At 49.9% G+C, this 25,819-nt stretch overlaps 1 protein-coding gene across 1 annotated transcript in view; it reads right to left on the bottom strand.

The window, feature by feature from the left end:
• The window catches only part of RAB6B (RAB6B, member RAS oncogene family), a 129,252-nt gene extending 116,395 nt beyond the window's left edge, over positions 1 to 12,857 (bottom strand). Inside the window, exon 1 of the mRNA XM_073360377.2 lies at positions 12,600 to 12,857. Within this exon, the coding sequence (XP_073216478.1) occupies positions 12,600 to 12,681 (82 nt within the window). The 5' untranslated portion in view covers positions 12,682 to 12,857. The remainder of the gene's footprint in view (positions 1 to 12,599) is intronic.
• Between the last annotated feature and the right edge of the window lie 12,962 nt (positions 12,858 to 25,819).

Genomic DNA, 25,819 nt, shown 5'->3' with positions numbered 1-25,819 from the left:
ATGAAACTCCCACCCTCCAAACAGTTTAGACTTCCAAACCCCTAAACTCCTGGGCCAGGAAGACAACCACTGCTATGAAATGGCAGAGACAAGAGATACAGGGGAAAGAGTAGTGCCAAGGACAATTTTTCTACCCCAAGAGTCACTTCCTACAAACAACCAAGGAACAAATGTCCTCAAGGGAAGATCAAGAAGTCCAACCACATAACTGCAGATGCATGAGCTCTGGTGGAAATAGGAAATGACTGTGAAAAGCTCATGAATTGACAAAGGCCATGTCAGAACTTCTTCCAGCACAGATACCTAGTGAGGATAACCATCAACCAAACCAAGGGACACCACATAAATCCACAGAGAGTGGAAGGGCAGTTAAACTGCATGGTAATTTGAAAACTTCATTCATTAGATTCCTTTGTGAGGAGATGCTAGGAATATGCTGTGTAATCACACACAAAAGATTCACTTTAAAAAAGCACATTATTAGGGCTGCACAACAGCTATTTCTTGTATCACACTTTTCCTCCGTGGATCTCAAAGCACTGCAAAATCTTTAGTGTCTTTATTCTCATAATATCCCAGGAAGATAGGGAAGCATTATTAACCATGCTTTGTGGGACAGCAAACTGAGGTGCTAAGCAGCATATCCAAAGGTCACACAGGAAGTTCATGGCAGAGGAGGGAATTAAACCTGAGTCCCCACATCCTAAGTCAGTGCCCCAGTCTTTTGTCACATGATCACCAGCACTTTTTCCCTGGAATCCCTGCCTCATTCAGTGCATAGGCTGGACTGTGATCACTGAGCAAGCAGCTAGTCAATAGTTTGTTGTCTCATTGCTATTGAACATGTGGCCCCGGTTTTATTTGTTTCCCACTATGCAAACCCTGCTCTGCAAACAAAATGATTAATTTCTTCCTGGGCTTCCCTATGGCGCTATCATGAAAGTACCTGACTGCTTCACAGACATGAATCATAGAATATCAGGGTTGGAAGGGACCTCAGGAGGTCATCTAGTCCAACCCCCTGCTCAAAGCAGGACCAATCCCCAACTAAATCGTCCCAGCCAGGGCTTTGTCAAGCCTGACCTTAAAAACCTCTAAGGAAGGAGATTCCACCACCTCCCTAGGTAACGCATTCCAGTGTTTCACCACCCTCCTAGTGAAAAAGTTTTTCCTAATATCCAACCTAAACCTCCTCCACTGCAACTTGAGACCATTACTCCTCGTTCTGTCATCTGCTACCACTGAGAACAGTCTAGATCCATCCTCTTTGGTACCCTCTTTCAGGTAGTTGAAAGCAGCTATCAAATCCCCCCTCATTCCTCTTTCGCAGACTAAACAATCCCAGTTCCCTCAGCCTCTCCTCATAAGTCATGTGTTCCAGTCCCCTAATCATTTTTGTTGCCCTCTGCTGGACGTTTTCCAATTTTTCCACATCCTTCTTGTAGTGTGGGGCCCAAAACTGGACACAGAACTCCAGATGAGGCCTCACCAATGTCGAATAGAGGGGAACGATCACGTCCCTCGATCTGCTGGCAATGTCCCTAATTATACAGCCCAGAATGCCATTGGCTTTCTTGGCAACAACACACTGTTGACTCATATCCAGCTTCTCGTCCACTGTAACCCCTAGGTCCTTTTCTGCAGAACTGCTGCCTAGCCATTCGGTCCCTAGTCTGTAGCGGTGCATGGGATTCTTCTGTCCTAAGTGCAGGACTCTGCACTTGTCCTTGTTGAACCTCATCAGATTTCTTTTGGCCCAATCCTCTAATTTGTCTAGGTCCCTCTGTATCCTACCCCTACCCTCCAGCGTATCTACCTCTCCTCCCAGTTTAGTGTTATCTGCAAACTTGCTGAGGGTGCAATCCACACCATCCTCCAGATCATTTATGAAGATATTGAACAAAACCAGCCCGAGGACCGACCCTTTCTTTTCCCAACACCCCTGTGAGAGGATGCCGTACTACCGTCCCCATTATACAGGTGGGGCACTGAGGCCCATAAGATTAAGGCCAAAAGTATCCACTAACTTTGGGTGTCCAATCTGTGATGCCTTGGACCTGGTTTTTCAGAGTACTGAGCATTCTATAAAAAGAAAAGGAGTACTTGTGGCACCTTAGAGACTAACCAATTTATTTGAGCATGAGCTTTCGTGAGCTACAGCTCACTTCATCGGATGCAGTAGCTGTACGCTCAAATAAATTGGTTAGTCTCTAAGGTGCCACAAGTACTCCTTTTCTTTTTGCGAATACAGACTAACACGTCTGTTACTCTGAAATCAGCATTCTATAGCACTTTGTATTTGCACAGCACAGCTCCCATCGACTTTAGTTGCAGCTGTGAGTGCTCAGCACTTCTGCAAAGCACATCCCAGGTCTCACATCAGGCCCCCAGAAAATGAGGAACACAAAATTGGTGAGCACTTGTGAAAAGTCTTGGCTAAGTGACGTGCCCAGCGTAACACAGGAAATCTGTGTCAGAGAGGGGGAGGACCCAGTTCTCCAGGGCAGCATTCAACTGCCATCACCATGGCACCCTTCTTTCTCTTCCTGCAGTCTGTCTGCCTTGTTCACAATGTGCCTTCCAGGGAGGTAATGGTCAGCACTCAGGGCTTGGAACACCAGGCCTTCGGTAGGGCCCCAAGATGTCTCGCTGCACTGAAATACTCGCATGTACCCTGGGGGAGGTTGCTGCCTCTGGCACCTGTTATCGGCCCCCCCACCCACATGCCTCTCCAGCATGTCACTGAATGATATCAGATGGCCTGTACGTGCTCAAGCTTCAGACAAGCCACTTCCTTGACCTCATGTCCCACCCCGTGGCAACAGGTCCAACCACTTGAAGGGCAAGAGACCCTGGTGGGCCAGTCTGTGCCCTACCATGGTTCCATAGCCGCCAGGGATATTAGTGGGCAGCTCCTCCACAGAGCCGTAAGCATGGGTATGTACATGGCACCGGTCACGAACTGCCTGACACCTGTTCTTTCTGCAGTGAGAGGGAGACCCTGGTGCATATCTATGTGGAGCATGTCAGGCTGCAGACACTCTTCCGGATCCTCTAGAACCTCATACTGAAGTTCTGGATGCACTTTTCCCCACACCTCCTGATTCATGCACACCCATCTATGGCCCCATGAAGTCACAGGACCTCCTTGTCAACCTCCTCCTGGTGCTGTCCAAGATGGCTGTCCATCATATCAGGAAGCTGGATGAGGGGGTTGCTCTGTGACCGTGGGGCCTATTTCCGATCCTTCATCCAATCACACCTCTGGGCAGAATTCCTCTGGGCACTGTCCACTGACTCCTCAGATGCCTTTGAGGAGCAGTGGGCACTATCAGAGGTTCTCTGTTCCATGTCCCCCTTTGGATCCCTGAGTTTTTAAGCCAATCAGTGATTTTTTTAGTGGCCTGATATGATTTGTGGACTCTTGGAGCTGGCAATCCTGGACTACTTTCTCCTCTGCCCAGGACAGGCCACAGAAACTGGGGGGAAGCTCAGACAGAAGGCTCTTCCAAAGTCAAACTCATTTTCCATAAAGCCGCTGTGCTTGGGACCATGCCTACTTGTCAGCATTTCAGAGTTTCAAGGTAAAGCTCTGTCATAAAGTGGGAGAATCTGAGGGCCACCAGGTCCCTACCCACCAGAAGTGAATGTTATGGTATTTTCCTTGTCTTGTTCTCCCATACCCAGAGCAGCAAGCCATATTAATATAACATAAGGGCCCGAAATAGCCATCCCATTTCTTTCCGCCAAGCCTACATAAACACAGGCTGTCTGCCAAGGAAAGGCCATAAAATAAAGGCTCATAAATAAATGAAAGTTAAACTCACTGACCTCTCTGCCATAGGTCTTTTCTTGCCTTTTCCCTACCTCCATTTGTTTGTCCCCCTTTTCTTTCATTCTGCGCGAGTCCCTTCTCTCCAATATTCCTTTTCTTGCCTCTTTTCTCAGCTCTGTCTGCAGTTTTCTCTTCTCCTTTCATTCCCCCATTCCCACTCCCCACATCCATCATTGTCTAGCCCTGGCTCTCTGCCATGTTGCAATGACCATTTCCAGGGGCTCTGGAATGGGGAGGAGAGGGTGGAAGGGGGAGCAGAGGGCCATGGCCCTCCCACTTTCTACCAGCCGTAAGCGCGAGCAAGGGGAGCAAAGAGGAGCGAGCAGAGAGCGAGGTCTCGGGGGGTTGGGGGAATAGACAGCACGGGAGTGGGGTCTTGGGGGAAGGGGCACTGTGAGGCTATGGTTTGGGTGCCTGTGCCCCCCGCCCACACACACACACAGACTTATAGGGCATTTCCGCTGCTCCTGCCCATTTTCCCTTACTCTTCTCCTTCCATTCTTGGGTCCCTTTTCTCCCATCTCCAGGGAAATCCTTTCTCAAAGGCTACCCACAGATGGGAGTGCTGGACTCCTCTCCCCCCAGATACCTTCCCTGGGGAGTTCCACAAGATTTAGTTCTTTCCTCTGTCCTACTCCTGCAGTGCTAGGAGAGGTGACAGGTTCCCATGCATTCCTCTCACTCCACTGGCTCCCTACAGATCCAGTGATGTTGGAGGTCTCTGTCCCTATTATAAGGCTCTGAACAGACATGGCCCAGGTTACCTAAATGACCACTCCCCCATAGCTTCTCTGAGGGCCCTCAACAGCCCTGCTCCTTGGGAACAATGGGCTGGCCCTCAGCAAGGGTTTGAAGTGCCTCTGTGCAGGAGACAGGGCTTTCTCATGGGAGCCTAATGTGGCATGACAAGGAGTAAAAGAAGGGTGTCAGATGAAATCAAACAGAACTTTGGGGTTGATTGTTATGCAGTGGAGTTGATATGTGTACTACCAACTTTCCCTCAAACTAGTCACATGGTCAAGTGACTAAGAACTAATCATTTGGTCAAATGATTGACAAGGACAAGACATTTAACCAAATGCCCAGTGTTGCTCAATGAGCTAAATAACCACAGAGAGACCAAACTATCATATTTTATTGCAGAATGTCAAATACAAGAGACCATCTATCATCCAGCAACTGCAAATGTTGCAGGAGTTTTGCACTGCTATGTACCAGCGCCCAGCATTCAAGTAACATAGAATATTGGGGTTGGAAGGGACCTCAGGAGGTCATCTAGTCCAACCCCCTGCTCAAAGCAGGACCAATCCCCAATTTTTGCCCCAGATCCCTAAATGGCCCCCTCAAGGATTGAACTCACAACCCTGGGTTTAGCAGGCCAATGCTCAAGCCACTGAGCTATATCCATTGTTACAGTCCAGTTTCTTACCGAAGTATTTCCACCTGCTGGTTTACGACCCTGAGCAGGTTCATTCAATAAGACCCCAAAAGAGGAAGATTACCAACACGTAGATTCTCTCCCAGCGGCATTCTCAGGGTTTGCACCATTTTCTCTCAGCACAGTGGTTTCTAGGGTTCCAGGAGTTATGGAAGAACTTCCCTCCAGTATTGCTGCCATATAACTAACAACAGTGTTTGAAACAGCACCAAGAACACGTCTTGGATTCCTCCCACTGATCTCTGCCTGCAGGTGACCTGGGTGCAGCTAAGCTGTCTGCCACTCTCCCAGGATTCCTTCTACATGCAAGCCTCAACCGCAGGGTTACATTTCTTTTCCTCCAGTGGATTAGTGCACGGCTGCTTCTGACAGGAGCGCTCACATGTACAAAGAAAAACATTACAGTCCCACCAATCCTCACATGTTCACTTCCCAGGCCCATCTGTGGTCAGTAAAATTGAACACAGGACAGCCTATGGAAAGCAAGCAGAGAATGGATGTGAGCACAAGCGAAGGGCAAGCATTCAGAATGCCACTGGCTATTCATGAGGACTTCTCTCAGCTTCTAAGCATACGCTACCACAGCCAGCCTCCTTTAGCATCCAAACATAAGTGAACAAAACAAACAGGAGCAGTCCCTTAGCTCATCCTTTGTCCTAGGCTGTCAAAGCCTCCCCTCCCAGGGATCTCTGCTGATCCTACTTGTTGCAGCTCCCCAGTCTCAGGCAACTCTGCTCCCTTGCTGGAACACTAGCCCCAGGGCTACCGTCCTGAGCACCTGGCCTCTTGCTCCAGGGACCTATCGAAGGATGAGCACCCCCCCTCTTCCCAGGGACAGTCTGCCCCAATGACTCCTCCTCTTCCTTCCTGCCCTCTGCCAGGCCTTTATAGGCCCAGGTGTAGCCCCGCCCCCTTTAATCGGCTCCACTAGCCCACCTGCTCTGACACAGGGGCACTGGGCCTGGCCTGCTCCCAGGGACCAGCAACCCTATGACAAGGAGTTTATTATTATTTGTCATTTGCATTCCCGTAGCACCTAGGAGCCCCCGGCATGGCCCAGGAGGATGCCATGGTGCTAGGTGCTGTACAAACCCACAACAAAATGACAGCCCCTGCCCTATGGGGCTGCCAAACTAATGGTGAGAGTGCTAGCACATGGGAAGTGTGTGTGCATGTAACCCATTGGTACTGTCTTCATGGATGTGCCGCGTTCCCCGAGAAAGCACGCATGCAAAAAAAGGAGGAGGGAAGGTTGAGACATCCCCTTTAGCAAGATACTTGGGCATGTGGGTGTGGGGGAAGTTAGGCAAGCTTGCAGGTGGGATAGAGGAGCAAAGAGGTGGGGCTGTAGGAGATCAGGAGGAGGGTATATCTGGATCTCTGCATGGGCTTTGCAACGAGGAGGTGTTTCACCCAAGAGCAGCATGCCAAAATAAAAAATGGTGCAGCTCAGAAATAATGGTGGCATAAATATTATTCCTGGATCTCCTCGCAACAACTAAGGGAGAAGTGGCAGGAACGGTTACTGCCAGTCAGTTCGACCCCCCACCCACTCCCAGGACTTGTTATCTTATGTCCCACAACTACTGCTCTGGCTGACTCACAATGAAATCCTAGGGGTACATAGAACAAATGAGAGCTGCCAAAATACAGGCAATAGGTCATCACAGAAACCCCATTTTCTCCAAAGCGCCAAGTGACCTACAGTACGGTAAGTAGCTCATCACTGCACTGAGTCCAATCTTGTAAGTCCCACCCCAGAAACCAGCAAGCACCAGGCAAGAAGCACATTTCCAGCTATAATGGCATTCTAGGAGAGGCTTCGTCAGTTAGCAGTCCTTAAGGGAATGACACATAGCCGTGGTGGTAGCCCCATGGGGAGACGTATTGCTTTATTCTGCTCTTTGGGGCAGCGGCCTGCTCTTACCTGTGGGTCTGTACAGCATGCCCAATGGGACCATGACTGGAGCCTCTATGTACTGTCACCCTATCAGTGCCCAAACATCTTCCATTTGAGGTAGTGGAGCTATTAGACAGTAAACTAGCCAATCCGTCATAGACACCACATGTTCTCATATCAATGGACCTGCAGTGAAAACTATGTGAATTCATTGTTTGGATATTTATAATAAAGTGCATCTATAACCCATTTCTGGAATTGCCCATTACCTGAAAACTTTGGCACTAAATGTTAAATTACCATGACACTCTGCTGGAGACAGACTGTGCTAAGTGTCACCAGGAAAGCTGAACTGATTTTTAATGAAGAGGAAATTAATGTACAAGACCGCAGGTAAGGAAAACAGGGAGTGTGTGGAGAAAAACATGCTCAGAACACCTTTGGTGTCAACCATCCCACCCTTCTCCACTGCTCCTTCCCACTGCCCCATGCACACTAAGGGCCAACCAGTTTATTCAGGAAGCTGTCTTCTTTAACCCATTTTCTTAAGAAAGACTCCCATGGTCTTCACTGGAACCAGTGCGTGAGGTTAGAACACGTGACTCTCACCCTGGAGTCAGTGCACAGGGTTAGACAGAACAATGCCCATGGTGAGGGAGTGGGATTCTTATGCCAGAGCTGACACACAGGGTTATTGCACAACGGACTCTAAGTTAGGGGGAGCTGAGGCACAAGTCTGCACAGAACAACGCTCATGCTGGAACTGGATTCTCACAAAGCACAGATTTCTGACTTGTGATGCAAAGCCAGAAAGCAGGTGATTGCACATTACTGGGCTGGATTCTGCTCTCAAGTGGGTGCAAATCAGGAGTCATTTCAGGAAAGGCAATGAAGATAAACTGGTATAAAACCAGTGTGAACAGAAAATGGGACCCACTGTGCTTTACTGATCCTGCCAGCATGCAGAAAGACCTCAAACGCTCCAGTGCTGAAGCTGCAAGGAGGGGGTAACAAAAATTATGGCACTTTCTGAGGCCCCATCTAGCCTCTAAATGTTCCAGACCCTAGAACCAAGATGCTCAGAGTCTTTCAGTGCTATACATGCAATGGGCCTGATTCTGATCTCCAGTGTAATGCCATTGATATCCATGGAGTTACTCCTGATCCCCAGGCATGTAAATGGATTCAAAATCAGGCCCACCTGGTTTCTAATTCCTCTGGTGGCGGCATGTACAGCTGACCTGAAAACTGGATGGGAATATTACTATAAATAAGAATCAGTGGGAGGAAATGAAAGTGTGAAGCTAATCTTGTTGCTAGTTTAACAACCAGTTGAGCGTCGTGTGTCTTACAGCCCGTCCCAGAAAACAAGGGGTTGGTACAGCACCACAGATAGAATCAGCCTTAGAGCCTCTGAGCAAAAGTGCCAGGATCTCCCTTTAACGCAGAGATGCCCATGGATGCACGTCCTCTTCTGAGTGGACAGAGAGGACACTTGCTGAGGACCTTGCACTCTGTCCTGTGAACACAGGGCACTTGGTAGCCAGCATGCTAGATGGATGGGGAAAGGGCAGTGACTTCTTTTGCAGGAGTCACCCGAGGTCACTTGCAACCATCATTGCCCCTCCTCCATGTAGCTACTTATTTCAAATGCTTCTGAGAGCTGGACCTAGATCAGCTGTATGCCCTGTTACAACTGAGCTCATACGGCCTTTGATCAATAGCACTTCAGTCAGACTACAGTCACTGCCTGGGGGCATCTCCCTGCTCTGGCTCTGCTGGGATGCACTGGATAGGAAGTTTCATGTGAAAACAGAAAGGGGGATTTTAATCATTCCTGTTTCCCAAAGCAGCCCGTGGAAGACCCTCCAGTCCACAATCAGACTCCCGATCCACTCATGGGCCTTATACAGTGGAAATGGGATCAAGGGTGTGACTTGCATGCAATAAGGAAGGATTGATTCAACTGCTTCTCATGGCTCTCCCTGGCTCACATTCTAAATGTGCTGTTTAATGTGCAGACGGGAGACTTATCCTGAGAGAGGAATAACAGTGATTTGTCAGACAAGGGTGTATGTGTGTATGTAAATCATTCATGCAAGACCCTGCAGCTGGAGGTCTTAGATTCTGTAGTCCCTGACCCTCCAACCCTTGCAAAGGCTTTTGGCAAAAGGGGGCCTAGAAAAGAAAATGGCCAGCCCAGGCTCTGTACATTACATCACGGAGTAGGTTTCTCTAATGAACTGTTCCTGTTTGAAAATCTGGGGCAAATGTGGATCTGAACAATAGAAATACTGCCACAGTTGTAAAGAAACCATTTCAAAACAGAAATAATGGGAGCAAAGTTAAGCTTTGAAAGTGTTCATTCCAGATTTTATACCATTTTTCTGTAAAAAACCAAACCAACTAACCAAACCACCCCCTCTATATGAGGTGATAAATATACTTCTCCCCTTAGAGACATATTTTATTGGAAGATGGTTACTATCTCTGATTGTCAATCGATACTCTTGCAAGAGCACTTAAATCACTTTTTCCCCCTGATTTTTCTTATGATGCAGCACTGGAGGAATCGTTAATGCCATAGAAATGGTAAAAGGCAAAGGTGCTCAGATACTCTGGGGATGGGCAACTAGAGAGAGAGATAGCAATTTAAAAGGCAACACTTTTGATATACAGACTACCTAGCTCAATGCAGCCAGATATGTGGGTGAAAGCTTCTCTGGTGACCTTCTCTATACAGATCAGAAGCACCTTTCAAGGTAACACTCCTCAACCTCAAATCACAGGCTGCCTTTGTCTGGAAATTGGTCAGCAATGACTGTAGCTTAATGAGTTTGTCCCCCATTCTCTGAAATTCCACACTGGGAACAGAAGAAAAGATGAAATACCATTGAAAAGCGGACTGATTTCAATTACAGCTGCGCTTTTGACAGCAACTATCAGGCTGTGGTTTGCGAACCAGCAAGTAAATGACACATAGATTCAGAATGTGGGGTCTGTCATTAGAGGAAGAATAATGGAGACTGCAAATGGAAGGTAAGGGGTTCTCAAATGGAAAGGTCTGAGTAAAGTTCATGGTTTCTGTACATAAAGGAAGAATATACAGCTGTCTCCTTTCCCTATTCACTCACAAAGGTCTCAGGCACTGGGAGCATAGCTGCTAATTTGGAGGGAGTGTCTGCATTTGCTGCTTTGCTGATTGATAGTGTAGAATCCATGACTTCAGAGACCCCAGTGGGTTTTTCAAAAGTGCTCACTGTAGACTCTGTTCCCACCCAAGTCCCTGGGGAAACTCCAATTGGTTTCAGTGGGAGCTTAGGCCAGTGCTGAAAATCTCACCCTGTGGGTTTTCAGTGCTAGATAGCTGAACAAGTCAGCCCTTTAGAGGGACCCCTTCACTGCCCCCATGGCTTCCCACACACCCCAGAGGAAGGTAAGTAAGTTGCTACAGGCCTATGAACAATAGCTGGTAACAGCCCTGTGAAGGGTGTTAATAAAGTGACAAAGGTGGGAAAGAGTCTTTTGTTCTTGCTTATCTGCCCCCCCCCTCCCCGCAGGGTGGGTCAAGTATGGAGAAGCTCAGGGCAGGGAGGAAAAAGGATGAGAAAACTGATCATCAGCCAGGAGTTCTTGTTTTGGTTCTGCATGTGCGTACGCAGCCCGGTCATTTGGTCTCTCCTCCACGTGACACAACATTCATCCAAGACAGTCAAAAATATCATTAAAAATGCATAGCTCTGGATGATCTTCACACCATTCCTGAGCTCCTGGGGCAGTCCAGCCCCCCTTCCCAAACCCATATTGCTACATCTTGCACTTTTCCATCATGACACGCCCTCCGGTCACTACAAGATTGTTCTATTCCCCTCCCCCTTACTGCACATATGACAAATACTGTTCTCTAGACATTGCAGCATCTTCTTTGTCAGAATCAGAAACTCCTGCACACCTGGGAGCCCTACACGCGTGCGCCCATTGAAGGAGGGGGCAAACTGGGGAAGGGGAGCTGCTCTGGGACGCTGTCCACCAATGAGAAAGAAATGACAGGAAATAGCAAAGCCATAAATAAAGAGGGCATTGCAGGATGGGCAGCATGTAGCATCCTGCAACCTTTTGTTCCATCATCCAGGCTTGGGAAAGTCAAGTTCAGCCCTAAAGAGAGGGAAACTGAACATGCTGCTCGCTGCCAAGGGATCTGGACTACAGAGCATCTTGAAGCAGACTCCTGCTGGGAACTCCATCTAATCCACTCTGTCATCAATGCCAGACATTTACCTTTATCCTCATCCCACCTCCGCCCCTTCAGAAAGGCACGCTCTGCACAGCATAATTAAACCATGAGCTGCAGCCATGCGATGTGGGTCTCATACAGAGCCAGCTCCCTCTTCCCCAGTGCTGTAAACCAAAACCATTAAGGACGTTATAGGATAATCACTCTGCCCCAGAACCCTCCCAGGTTTCCATGTGAGCTCTCCTTATATTGTGCAACAAATGCCTTTCGTTTGACAGCCAGGTGGCACATCAGAAGCAGGGAGCCAGACAAAGTTTGGTTACAGAAGAGCCACTGCTAGGCTCAGGGATGGTAGACTCCCTGGCAGGAGGCTGTGAGCTGGGGGGATATTAACAGATAATTTTATGGCCAGGTCTTGCTAACTTGTTACACCCCCGGAAAGGTTTTTAATATCAATATAGGTGGGTGGGGGAAGGGAGGCCGCAGCTCAGGCACTTGGCAAGCATCAGGGTGTGTCTCCTTCTCCTCTCATCTTTATTTTCACATCCAGCTTCTACAAAGCGCAGCAGGGCTGCTTTACACCAGACTGTCCAGTACAACCCCCACCACCCCGTATGTGCTAAGACATGCCAGCTGCTTGAGAGACAATCCAATAGCCACCAGCGCGCCCCACAAACCAACCCACCCACCCCAGGAAAGGGGCAGCCCTGGAATTCTCTGCACCCCCAGGGCTGCGGACAGATGCCTGTCCCTGCAGAAAGGAGTTCAGCTACAAAGGGGAATGCAAAATAACAACAAAGTTCTTGAGCAGGCCCCTTGGGCAGGACCCCGGTTTTACTAGCACTGGGTCATTGATCCTGCGGTTTCCGTTTGGCCTGAGCCCTCCGCTTGGAGCAGGGATTGCAGCTCCATCCCCGGACGCCTCCCTATGCAGCACAGTCCCGCAGCCCGAGCCGCCCTCCCCAGGAGCCAGTCCACCAGCGCAATGTGCCAGGCGCTGATCCCGGGTCACTTTCAGCCGCGCCCCTCGGCACAGCTGCCCCCCTCCCGCACCTCGCTCCCTGGGCACGGCCGCAGGATCGGGGCCGCCCTCCGCAGCCGCAAAGGACACGGGGGGCGCAGGCTGCAGCACAGGCAGGGGCCGGCTCCAAGGGGACCCCCCCCCGCCCCAGGGACCGAGCCCCAGACTCACCGCTCTGCTCCCCCAGAAAAACCAGCTTGAATTTCCGCAGGGGGTTCCCGAAGTCTCCTCCCGCAGACATGGTGCCGGGCATGGGGCAGGAGGGGGTCCCTGGGCGGGAGGCGGCTCCTTGCCTTCCCTGAGCTCGCTGGCCGGCGGAGGGAGCTGCCGGGCGGGGCCGGGACACGCCGGAGTCGCTCCGAAGCGATGGGGATGCTGGCGAGCACCGCTCTCTGCCTCCTGTATCTTCGCTCCCCCTCCCCGGCGCCTGCGCTCTGGCTCCCCGCTCCTGATGTCATGCTGGAGCAGCAAGCCAATGCGGTGCTGCAGGGAGCTTCGCCGGCTGCATCGGGGCGGGCAGGGCTCCTTGGGCAGCATCCCCCGAAGCCCAGCGCCGCGGCCTCACCGGCCCTGCTAGAGCCAGCTCCGGCTGCAGGGGGGCTAACCTGCAAAATGCTGCCTCACCTGAGAGAGGCTGGGAGGGAACAAAGTGACCTCGGGGCTGTGCAGCAGCAGCAGATAGTCGCGGGGGGGTGGGGGGAGAAGTGGACAGAATTACCTCCTCCCAGAGCCCCCAGTTCAACACCCCCTGCTCCACACCAGCTCACCCTGCATGCCCAGACCAGAGCCAGCCTCCTTCCTTCCCCTCCTCCTGCCTAGGGAAAATAAAGGCTAGGCACAAGCATCTCCTTACTGCCCCAAGGTGACCAATGCTGCACTGTTTAACAGGAATAACAAACCCTACAAAGGAATAGCACCCTGCACTGCTGAAGTGCAACTTGTTGGTATCATTAGCATTATAATAGGGCTCAGAGGCCCCCTGGTGCTAGGTGCTGGATACACCCATAACAGCTGATCTCTGCCCAGTTTACACATCAAGGCTCTGGGGCGACCATGCAGTATCATGGGCTAAATGGAGAAAAGAAGTATTCTCATTTTACGGATGGGGAGCCACAGGTCAGAGAATTAGTGACTGTCCAAGATCACATAGCAAGTCCCTGGAAGAGCTCCTGTAGCCTCTTAGAGACCAACCAGCTACCTCTGGGGTGGAATGCATCAGTTATTTAACCACACATGGGAACACCACCCCATGGTTCATGGGGTGTGTGTCATATATGACTGAAATTTCAGGGTGAATTTGAATCGTGAGCTCTGGAGAGGCACATTTTAAAAAATGAACAGAAGGGAGTCTGCCTCAGCGGGGTGGAATGGAATAAGCCAGCTGGAATGTGGCCAGGTAGCACTGGTGGTCTTGAAAAAGTGACAGAGCATCAAGACTGTCTCAGAAGGAAAAATGCCACTATCAAGTTAACCAGCACCACTAGTCTTTGGGGCTCCCATGCACCCAGTTACCAGGCCCAAACCTGCTTAAACTTGTGATGAGATCATAGGACCATAGGGAAGAGTACAATCAACAATGGTATTTTTTAACACACTCACTTCCAGTGCATTCTGGGAGGCAACTCACTCCTTAACTAAAACCAGAGAATGATAGAAAACAGGGGAAATAATCTAACAGGTCATTGTATCTACACCCTCTCCCTCTCTGCCAGTGTAAGGTTCTCCCCACCAGTGTATTATCAAGGGCTTTGTGCTGTGTAGTTTCAAATGCTTCTGGCAATAAGACTTCCATCACATCCCCTATGGGAAGCTATCACACCTGTGTTTAATAGACCTCTCTGGTAGGAATGTTTTTTATGATATTCAGACAATACTTTCCTTTGCTCAGCTTCAGATCATTATTAATTATGTCTGCTGGAAGCCTCTGAATTCCCCAGCACCGTAGTTCTTCCACACATCACATACTTGGAGGCAGTAATCAGAGCCATCATTTAGATGGGCTCTTCTATTTAATTACATTAATATTTCCTCACCAATCAGCTGCTGCAGCCCCAGAACTCCAGGCTGGGTCTCGGAAGGCCAACTTCCCGCTCCGTGACATGGCAGCTTTGTGTCTGTAGCCCAAACTTGCCTGGACTTTTTATCCACCAGAGCACATTGTATGTTCATATTAATTTTCCATCCACTACCACAGTGAGGTTTCTTCAGTATTTCTCCTTGCTAACTAACTTCTTCCTATTGAATAGCAGATGTGGGATTATTTCCCACTGCCCCCCAGTCTAGTAATCTGCATTTTTCCCAGTCAAATATCCTTTTCATTTATTTCCAGTGCTTATTTTTAATTCTCTAGGCCCCTTTATTTTCTTTCTGGGCTTCTCCTAGTCTACAGTGTTCCCCACAAATTTAATTCAGGATGACTTGGCTCCTAATAGAAGATCATTACATAGATATTAACCCAAGTTACTTCTGTTCTTTGTGGTAACCTCCTGTATCCTTGCTCTGTTTATTGATACCCTATGATCACCATTCCTCAGCCTGCTTTAACTTCATCTAACAATGATCATATCCAAGCTGTTTTCAATATGTTTTCCCACTAAGTTTCATAAGGAAGTGTGAGGCACACTTTATGAAAGGCCAGGTGCACGAACCTATTGATTTCAGTTTTTCCTTCCACTGATGTTGATCAAGAAAAACAAACTGGCTTCTCCAGCATGCTATTCCTTGCTCTCTGGTATTTGCATGGAACATATTTTGCAAATCTGTCACATACGTCAGTCTTCGGATCAGCACTTTTTAAACATATGTGTAAAGTGACACTAAGTAAACCAATGGGATGGGCCAAGTTCCTCCCTCAGGTAAATTCACTGAAGTCAGTGGAATTAGACCATCATAACTCTCAGCCCTTACAGTTTTCCTCACCTCACTATCACTTCCTGTATTTTACCAGAGCGTGACTGGCAGGAAGAAGAAGAACTGACCTGTGCTGGGGATCTTGCACTGTGTTCAGACCCCGGTGAGGTGTCCACCATCCCATGACTGCTGCTAGAAGTGGCCCCATCGTTCCTTCCCTCCCAATTTAAGGCAAGGATACCAACTTGATCTTTAATTAGAAAGTAACTATTATCACCGTAACTTTGGGGATACAAAAGTTGAGAGACAATCCAATAGATCTTAGTGTAGACTGTTCTCCCCTTACTAACGTTCAGTGGGGGTGTTTTAGTTGCTACCTCCCAGTACTAAAAAGGGGGAAGGGTCAATGGGGAATCAGGACCCTGAGACTGACAGACCCCAGGAACAATGGGGAGAGGCCAATGCTCCAGGTCAGCCTGAACGACAGGGCGGGCAGGCTAATCAGGGAGTCAGGAGGCCAGGGAGGTCCCGTCCTCTGTGTGAGCTGGATTTGCCTGGGTCAGACAGAGTGGGGCCGAGCTAAGGAGAAAGCAGGGGCCCAGACTAAGCTGGGGAGCAGAGCTGTGCCAGATCCAGAGGGACCAGAAAAGCAGCCCAGAAAGCAGGTCAGTGCTGGGAGCAGAGTCACAGAAGCAGCCTGCAGAGCAGACCTGTCCTGGGAGCAGAGCTGCAGCAACCAGAGCCAGAGGGGCCAGAGAAGTAGCCCAGGGAGCTGGAGGCAGAGCAGCAGCAGCGCTGAGACAGAGTGGTGGAGCTGGGGCTGGAGCAGTCTGGAGCTGGGTGCGGTGAGCAGCTGGGGAGAGCGAGGGGGACCCTGGGCAGCAGGCCCAGCACAGGGAGATGCCTCAGCCAAGAGGCTCTGCAGGCCAGGCTCAGATCATAACCCCGACAGGGCGGGGACGACACTGGGAAGAAGGATCCTACCACTTAGAGCCTGAGAGTGTGTGGCCACCACCAGAGCAAGTGTCCAACCCACAGCATCCCTGCAGCACAGCCAGGGCCTGAGAAGGAGGCCTGGGACTTACAAGGAACAGACTGTGAACTGCCCTGACATTGCAGAGACACTGCTGGTGATGTTCCCTGCCACAGAGCGGGCTGATGTGTTTCCTTTAACCTTTCCCATTTTTCCTAATTCTTTTTAAAATTAATTGCTGATTAAAGAACTTGCATTTGCTTTAACTTATATGTAATGGTCAGTGGGTCAGAGAAGTGCTCAATGCAGAGAGAGTACCTTGGAGTGGGGACACCCTAGCCCCTGTCCTAGGTGACCACAGCAGAGTTGGGGGTCGAGCCCCCCAGGAATCCTGGGCCCAGCCTTGTTGGGGTTACAAGGACTCTGCCAGACAGGAGAGTGGAAGGGGAGTCCTCAAGGGCAGAGAGGCCACTGGGTAAAGGAAGTGGGAGCAAGGACTCAGATCCTTTCGCTAGCCCACTTCACTGGGGTAGTGCAGAAGCCAGGAAAGTTCCCCACAAGAATGGGACTATTCCCCCACTTACATTAGCCTCATGGGCCCCAATCCTCAAAGTTAGTTATGCACCTAACTCCCAGTGGAAACTAGGAGCCCAAATATTTTGCAGGATCTGGGCCTCTGTTCCTACAATTCTGCCCTTTACTCTACCATGTCTTATTATCACTGATGGACAGTCACTTACCCAGCAGCCTCTGGGGCCTGAGGATTGGTGTCTGAGCTCTTGGTTCATATACATGTTGGCAGGGGAGCAGTTTGATCTATTGCTGCATCAAAAGGAAAATGTAGCTACTTCCTCTGAACCAGTTTAGGGAGCGAGAGCTGGGGGCAGGGGGTCATCCCTTTGTGCAGAGCTAGCAGGAGAGATTCTTCCCCTCAGCAGGAACATGTCAGGGTAAAGAGCAGGCATGGCAGGAAGTGTGATGAACTCACCACTTGGCAATGGTGCCACTCGGTGTAGCTGTTTCATTATTACAGATGAAAATTGCTTTATAGTGACCCCTTCCTCCTCTTGCAGAGAGTCCTCCAAGGGGCTCAGTCAGGCTCTGCTGATACCTTCCTATTCGCTAAACAAGTTTCTACTGATCACAGATGGCCAGCCCCCAACAGCTTTCAACTTGCTGATACCGGTGTGACTGCTCATTCAGTGTAGGGTACAATGGGGGTATCAATAGGTACAGAGTTTCAGACCGTCAGTCTTATGTTGAATTGGGCATATGCTTATCCTTGGCTGTCTCTTAGCGTCCCATTGCCCTGTTTGCAAGGCATATGGGTCATAGCGGCAGTGGTCAGCTGAAAGTCAGAGACCAGGACATCAGCAAGACTGCAGTACGCTGCAGTGGGGCAATAGTGCGAGCAGCTGGCGCACCGAAGAGTGGAGATCCCTGGTGGAAGCTCTGCTGCATCCTGGGCCTTTGCCATAGGCTCTGGCAGGGTCGTGCAAAGACCTGCAAGCAGGGGTGATTGCACACTGCAGAACTAGGGCACAAGTGCAAAGAGACAGGGCAAGATGAGCTACAGACAGCACGGCAGGGGGTTAGCATAAGGAAAGGCAGCGCATGCATGCGATGTTTTCAGCTGGCTATATAGTGGCCAGTCCTCCACTGAGCCTCACGCAGCAAAGGCTCTCTCCTAGGTCTTCATTAGCAGACGGCTCAAAGGAAAACCGTTTTCAATCCGACTGGTTAAAACAAGGTCCGTCTTGCCGCTCTAGGTGGCTCTGCCCACACTATGTTGTGGTTAAGGCATAGTACCAACATTCTGGAGATCTGGGTTTGAGCCCTCCTTTGTCTGACATTGGGCACAATCATTTCTGTGCCTCAGTTCCCCATCCATAAAACATGGCTTACAAGCCTTCCTTTATTTGGACTGTAAGCACTGTCTCTCACTAGGTGTCTGGATGGGGCCTGGCCCATCAGGGTCTTGATCTTAGCTGAGACATGCAGCCAGCACTGTAATAAGTGGGTAGTGTCTCTGCACTCTGTGTCCAGGCCTAGCTCTGTAAGAAAGGGAATGGCAGTGTTAATTCTGCCAGGTTGATTGGTCAAACCCACACGTTAAATCCAACAGATTCCTTATGTCATATATGCCAGGAAACAAAGCCCATTGAAAACCAGATCACCTGCCCACAGCCTCCTGAGGGTCGGAATATTGAACTCAGCTGTAAAGACTGGGGCAGGGGAACAGGGGGGCTCTTGTATTAAGGATCTCTATGTGCTGGTTAGTGAAACTCAGCCAGTCTACTGTGCTTTCTCATTCCTTCTTCCCCCATCTTCTTAACGCACAAGGAGGCTTTGCTACCCATCACATGGATCGCACAGCACAATGAGCTGGTCCCTCTCCTATGTAATGTCAGCATTACACTCCACAGCGGTTCCGTACAGCAGTCCCATTTACATCTCCCTGTTCATGTCAGGCCTGATCTGAGAATGTTATTTAACATGCTTGTTAATATGCATATGCCTGATTTGCATGTCAAAAGCCATGATGCATGGGGGGGCCTTTGGTGTTGCCACAGCTGTCCTGAAGCCTGATAAGGTGACGTTGCTGGAATGGACAAGATTTTTAAATAAAAGCCTATTAAAGAATATCGCACGTTTGTTGACAGCAATGTGTAATCATGTGGGCTAACTAACACAATTGTAAAGTGTCATTTAGACAAGGGTCAAACTTCTGTTGCAAGTCATATTTAACACTAGGGTGGATCTTTGGTTTAAACAGGATTAGCACAAATGTTTGGTCCTTGGCTATGTCACAGTTTACAGTCATGTTAGTTAACCCGTGTTAAAGCACACTTACATGTTGTACCATACCAAGCCACTAGCAAAACTGTTTGCAAACAACTCAGGCTGAAATTAGCCATCTGCCTACTCAATGGATACTTACGACTCACTGATCCATTTGCCAAAATTAGGCTTTGGGCCTTAATTCCTCACTCAAATATCCCATCGCTCACGTTAGTCCCAGAGTTTTCTACATTCCGCACAAATCTGGGGTCTCCTCACTTCTGTTGTTGAAAGGTATTTACAGCAAAAATAAAGAATCATTGCACTGACGTTGTATAGACACTAAAGGGATGAATCTCACGGCATGCGATATTTCCTAAAGGAATCATTTCTTTGTGTCCCTCATTTTGCATCTGTGTCCCACATTTGAACCTAAGAACAGCCATAGTGGGTCTGACCAAAGGTCCAGCTAGCCCAGTATCCTGTCTTCCAACAGTGGCCAATACCAGGTGCTTCAGAGGGAATGAACAGAACAGGTAATTACCAAGTGATCCATCTGTCACCCATTCCCAGCTTCTGGCAAATAGAGGCTAGGGACACCATCCTGGCCTATCCTGGCTAATAGCCATTTATGGAACTAGCTTCCATGAATTTAGCCAGGGCCTTGGAGTTACTGGTTCGAGAACAATTCGTGAACTAAAACGCGGCTACATTTGTGTGATGTTGCACTCCCTATGTTTATGGAAATATGCTTATGAGTTTAAATACAATGTAACTGGAATATGCTTTCTGCAAAAGGGCTCTTGTAAGGAATCATTACAAAGTTTATAATCTACTGAGTGTGTTCATCCTAGTTGTATGAATGTATCAATCTTGTATCTGAAGCTAGAAATATGAAGTATTACTCTAAAGTCCTATTGTAATTATGCAAAGTGTGGGTCATTAATGGTGGTTTATAATCTTGATGTCTCCCATTGACCAGGACAATTGGCTGTAAATGGCTGTGTTTACTTGTAAGCCTTCCTGTGCTCCTGTGAGTCAGGCCAGAACGAATGGAGGCTTGGGGTCTCACAGGACATGTGACCATGTCAGCTGGTACTGGAATCCATCTTAAACCTGGTGTTTTTCCATTTAGAAAGAGGGATGGGAACTCAGAGAGACAAAAGATTCCCACCTTGTGCCAAAGCTATAAAAGGGGGTGGAACAGAACAAAGGGGGCTGCCAGTCATGAGAAATCCCCTTTGTTACCACCTGAGCTGGAACTAACAAGGACTGCACCAGGGAAAAGGATTGGGCCCGGACTAAGAAGGAGTCTAGTCTGTGAAAGAAGTTTATTGGAACATCTCTGAGGGTGAGATTTACCTGTATTCAGTTTCTTAAATGTATTAGGCTTAGACTTGCGTGTTTTGTTTTATTTTGCTTGGTAACTTACTTTGTTCTTTCTGTTATTACTTGAAATCACTTGAATCCTACTTTTTATACTTAATAAAATCACTTTTGTTTATTAGTAAACCCAGAGTAAGTGATTAATACCTGGGGGAGCAAACAGCTGTGCATATTTCTCTATCAGTGTTATAGAGGGCGGACAATTTATGAGTTTAGCCTGTATAAGCTTTATACAGAGTAAAACAGATTTATTTGGGGTTTGGATCCCATTGGGAACTGGGTGTCTGGGTACTGGAGATAGGAAACCTGCTGAGCAGTTTTGGTTGAAGTCTGCAGCTTTGGGGGCGTGGCCCGGACCCTGGGTCTGTGTTGCAGCAGGCTAACATGTCTGGCTCAACAAGGCAGGGTTCTGGCATCCCAAGCTGGCAGGGAAAACAGGCTCAGAGGTAGTTTCAGCATGTCAGGTGACAGTCCCAAGGGGGTCTCTGTGACCAAATCCGTTACAATTTGTAACAAATACAGTCAGAAATAGATAGTTCATCCAGCTCTCGTTGTTGGATGCTGTTGGCATTCCTTCATCATTTTATTTATATTAGTGTCTTATTACATTGTCCATGGATTCTGAAAGGAATAACATGCCTACATATGGCCATGCATGAAGAAACAGCACTGAATATACAAAGCAGGTAATTGCAAGGTAAACAGACCCTGGATTATGCACCACCCTGTTAACCTAGACCTGTGACAATGAACAAACAAACCAGTGTATGTGTTTGAGAATTAGGGATTTGAAGGGCAAATAGAATCTCATGTCTGGAGAGCTTAAGTAACCCACACACCTTCCTGGGTATGGTGTTCTGCCCCATCTAGTGGTACCGAGACCATTTAGACACAGAGTTAAATGAGTCTGCTTTACAGCCTTAGCTAACAGCCAGCTGGCTTTTAGCTCATGCAGTAGAGGCTCATGCACTAAGCTCCAGAGGCCCACCAATAACCGGGATCTGTCCGTGTTACACTTAGAAGTTTAGATCCTTCATGTGTGCCCATAACTTTATTTAACACTTCCTTCTTCATAGTCAGCATCACCATGGTAGCTGAGGCGGCCACTCCATTCAGCCAGTCTGCATAAGCAGATCCATCTCCTCTGAAGGACTCTATCAGAATAGAATTCACTGTCATTTTCCGCCTTGCTGGATAAGGATAGCTCCCAGAAGACATTTACTTTCTTTTTCTTGTACCAGTGTAGCTTCCTTGTTACATTACAATCATTATTTTTGAAGGCCTTGTTCATTCTTACTCTTAAACGCTAAATGCCAAGAGCACAGGTTTTGTTAGACTTCTAAATAAATGTAAACATTTTAACATTACTTTCTTTACCTTCCAGGTGTCTCTTTAGTTTTTTGTCTGCCCCCCACCACCCTGTTATTGCACTATCTGCACACCACAATTTTTAATGTGTTTATCACATTATAATAGCCATGTGAGGAAGGCCCGCGCTATGCCCTCTGCTTTACAGATGTATATAAACAGTTTGCAGCAAGCCAGGTTGCAAGTCTCCCTCCAACTAGCTGTCTAGCTGGGCCCTGCTGCCATGCACTGAAAGGTCCCTACGGCACATTGATCTATCCCACTTTAGTTAGGTTCAATGGAAATGTTTCATTGTGACATTTTCAGAATGGTTCATTTCTATGTCAACCTTATTCCTTTTTTTGATCCTAAAAGCAGCTTATCTTGTGATCCAAAAAGCTATTCCAAGCTGAAAAACGAATTTTTTGTTTACCTGCAGCTCTGACCGCAGTTACCAAAGACATCAGGACCGCAGCTGCCTGGTGGAGCTGGGGTGGGTGGAGCAGGACAGGAAACTCATGCTCAATTGGGCCCAAGCACCTGAGCCCTGCACCCTTTTTGCCAGCTGTTTCAACAGGCAGCAGAGGGTGCTACAAGCTCTGCAGCCCAGGGCTCCTCCCCGACCACATCCCAGCTGGGCCCCTTCTCTCTCCCTCTCCCCAGTCCCTGTTGCCGCCAGTCCTGCAGCACCAAGCTGAGAGATGTAGCTTCTTTCCAGCTGACCCCATCCTGGCTGCCACCACTGCTAAGCCCCAAGGGGTCAGGGCAGGCTGCTCCCTCCCCTCCTTCCCCCAGAGGAGACTCCTCTAGACCGGGGAGGAGAGGGGCTGGGGGGACGCAGGAGAAGGGTACCCCACCATGTGGGATGGGCAGGGGGGTGAGTTAAGGGGAGGTGGAAGCTCTCACATGTGTACTGACTGCCCTCAGAAGTCTGGTGCTTGTAAATGCAGCAGTTGGCGTGCGGGCAGAGGGGCATGGCCTGTGGTCGGAAGAGGTGGCAGCACAGGCCTCGCGTCCACCACTTTGTTACTCCCGGCCCCTGGTGACTAGGGAAACTCAGCCCTCACCGCTGACCAAGTTTGCCCCCGGTCGCAGGGCTCATAAGTAACCTCCCTCCCACTTGGGATCTGTGGCAATGGTCTTCGCCTAACTTATGGTTGCCATCTTTCTACTTTCACAAAACCAAATACCCTTGCCCCCCACCCGCCCCGCCCCTCCTCCAAGGCCCTTTCTCCGAGGCACGCCCCCCCCGTTCACTCCATCCCCCTCTCCGTCTGCCGCTTGCTCTCCCCACCCTCACTCACTCACACTCATTTTCACCAGGCTGGCTCAGGGGATTGGGGTGTGGGATGGGGGTGAGGGCTCCAGTTAGGGGTGCGGGCTCTGGGGTGGGGCCAGAAATTAGAAATTCAGGGTATGGGAGGGGGCTCCAGGCTGAGGCAGTGGGTTGGGGTGCAAGAGGGGGATGAGGGCTCTGGCTGGGGGTGCGGGCTCTGGGGTGGGGCAGGAGATGAGGGGCTTGGAGTGCATAAGGGGGCTCCAGGCTGGGGCTGAGGGGTTCAGAGTATGGGAGGGGACTCTGGGCTGGGGCAAGGGGTTCAGGTGCAGGGGGGGATGCTCCAGCTGGGGGTGCAGAACCTTGGATGGGGCTGAGGATGAGGGGTTTGGAGGGTGGGAGGGGGATCAGGGGTGTAGGGTCCAGGTGGCACTTACCTCAGGCAGCTCCCAGAAGCGGCGGCATGTCCCCTCTCCGGCTCCTATGCAGAACCATGGCCAGGCAGCTCTGCACACTGCCCGGTCTGCAGGCGCCGCCCCCGCAGCTCCCATTGGCTGTGATTCCCGACCAATGAGAACTGCAGAGCCAGCACTTGGAGCGGGGGCAGCACGCAGAGCCCTCTGGCTGCCCTTACACATAGGAGCCGGAGGGGGGACATGTCACTGCTTCCAGGAGCCATGTGGAGCCACGGCAAGCAGTGAGCCCACCTTAACCCCACTGTGCTGCCGACTGACTTTTAATGGCCCGGTTAGTGGTGCTGACTGGAGCCGCCAGGGTCCCTTTTTTATGACCAGGTGTTCTGGTTGAAAACCGGACGCCTGGCAACCTTAGCCTCAGTCCCCCGCCATGCCTGTGACCATCCAAGGAACAGCTATCTCTTTAACCTGGTGCTCCGCAGTTAAGGTTAGCTTCAAGGGCTTGTGAAGCCCTAGAATCCAGGTATGCACACCAACAGGTCTAACCTGCTGTCTGGTGTACTCCTCCCTGTCCACGCAGCCCTATCCCCACTAAAGAGATTTCAGCTTTGCTGGCACTAGGGCAGGAGATCCTCGCAGGAACTCATACCAATCTATTAGTATTCTCCATTATACCCCAGCTTCACAAGATCTACACTTAATAAAGGATCCTTAAGCACAGTTGTTACTAGCAGCTGGGATCCCATTCTGCTTCACTCTGGCTTATGATTTGGTTAGGATGACACCTTGCCAAGCACATGCTGGGGACAGCTCTGCTGCCCTTTCACTACACATTAATGTTAGCAATTGTTCATTGCCCCTGCTCCCAAAAATAAAAGGAACTTGCTCCAAAGCACCCAAAGTGTTCACACTGGAATGATGATAACAAATGCAAATGAGGCCTGGCTCATTCCACCTCTTCCCCTGGATGCCAGCAGAGTGGAGTAGATAGCTGTATCCTTCAGAGCCTTTGCCATGGGGCAGATGTATCAATAGCCAGAAATGCCATAGCCAAAAGGGAGGAGGCAGACCCAGTCCTTTACCATAGACATGTACCTTTGTGAGCCCAGTATGTGTCCCCTGGGGCTGACCAAAGAGGCCCATGGAAGGTTCAGCTTGTGCCAGAGACAGCCCCTGCCTCTGGAGCGGGGCTGGCAGCCGCTTACGCCTGCGCTCTCTGGTCTGCACTCAGTGCTAGCTCTCATCTAATCTCTAAATGGCCAGGGTTCGCCTCACCTCAGGCAAGTCTACACTGCAAAATTAAGTCACCATAAGATACACCTGTGTACAGCCACCATGGAAAGTGAACTGGTTTTACACATCCACACTACGCTCCTTGAGTTGGTGGTGTGCGTCCCCACCGGGAGTGCTTGCACCAATTTCACTGTCAGTGTGGGGCATTGTGGGGTGGGTTCTGACAGGCAGCAACAGTCGATGTAAGCGATGCAGGGTCACTGGCACTGCAGCGACCTAACTCCATCGACACACTCCTCTCACGGGGGTGGAGTTATTAAGTTGCCGTAGTGGGCGAGTGTCATTGGTGGGAGCGACATTGCAGTGTAGAGGCTTACAGAGTTAGGTGAGTGTACATGCCTTACGTCAGCCTAGCTCTGTAGTGTAGACCAGGCCTCAGATACAGCTCTCCTCGCAGGCCCTGCCATGGTGTGTGGGCTCAGCCCCTCCCCAGGGCGGAGGGAGGGAGAGCTGGCTCTCTGGAGCAGGGCTCTGCCTGTGGAATTCAGTCCTGCCAGAGACCCAGTGGCCCAGCCTGGCCCCTTTTCGAGCATGGTGTAAGACACAGCTGTTAACCAAGCTTCTCCTCTGCCTGCAGGCCTGGGATCTCCTGGCGCACAGAACACTGACCCCCATTCTCGGAGACTGATACTAGCAAAAGCCCTCGCCATCATTCCCCACTGGGGCAGCCCCATGTGGGGCAGCAGTGCTGGAGGCTGTGACATGGTCAGCAGCAGGTGTTTCCAACCCCACACATCCTTCTCCCCTACACCAGGGCCGGGGGAGTGAGAGGAGCATTTGCACATGGGCAAGATAATCAAGCCTTCCTTTTTCTCCTTCTTTACTGTATTATTTCTGCCCTTCCCCTCAGGGCCTGGGCTAGGCCACGCCGGGGTCCCCTGCCTATGCCAAATCGCAGCTGACATTCAAGTGCTGACTCCCAAGCCTTATATTCTCGAGTATTGCTTCCCTGGCATTTGGTCTCTGGAGCCAGGCTTCTTGCTACACCCGCAGGATCTCAGTGATTCCCTGCATTGGCCCCGTCCCCAGATCTCTGCTCAGCCCTCAAGTCTATCACCTCTCCTCCAGG

This window comes from Lepidochelys kempii, chromosome 9 (genome assembly GCF_965140285.1).
Source record: "Lepidochelys kempii isolate rLepKem1 chromosome 9, rLepKem1.hap1, whole genome shotgun sequence".
Lineage (NCBI taxonomy): Eukaryota > Metazoa > Chordata > Testudines > Cheloniidae > Lepidochelys > Lepidochelys kempii.
This window is presented reverse-complemented; position numbering and strand designations above follow the sequence as displayed.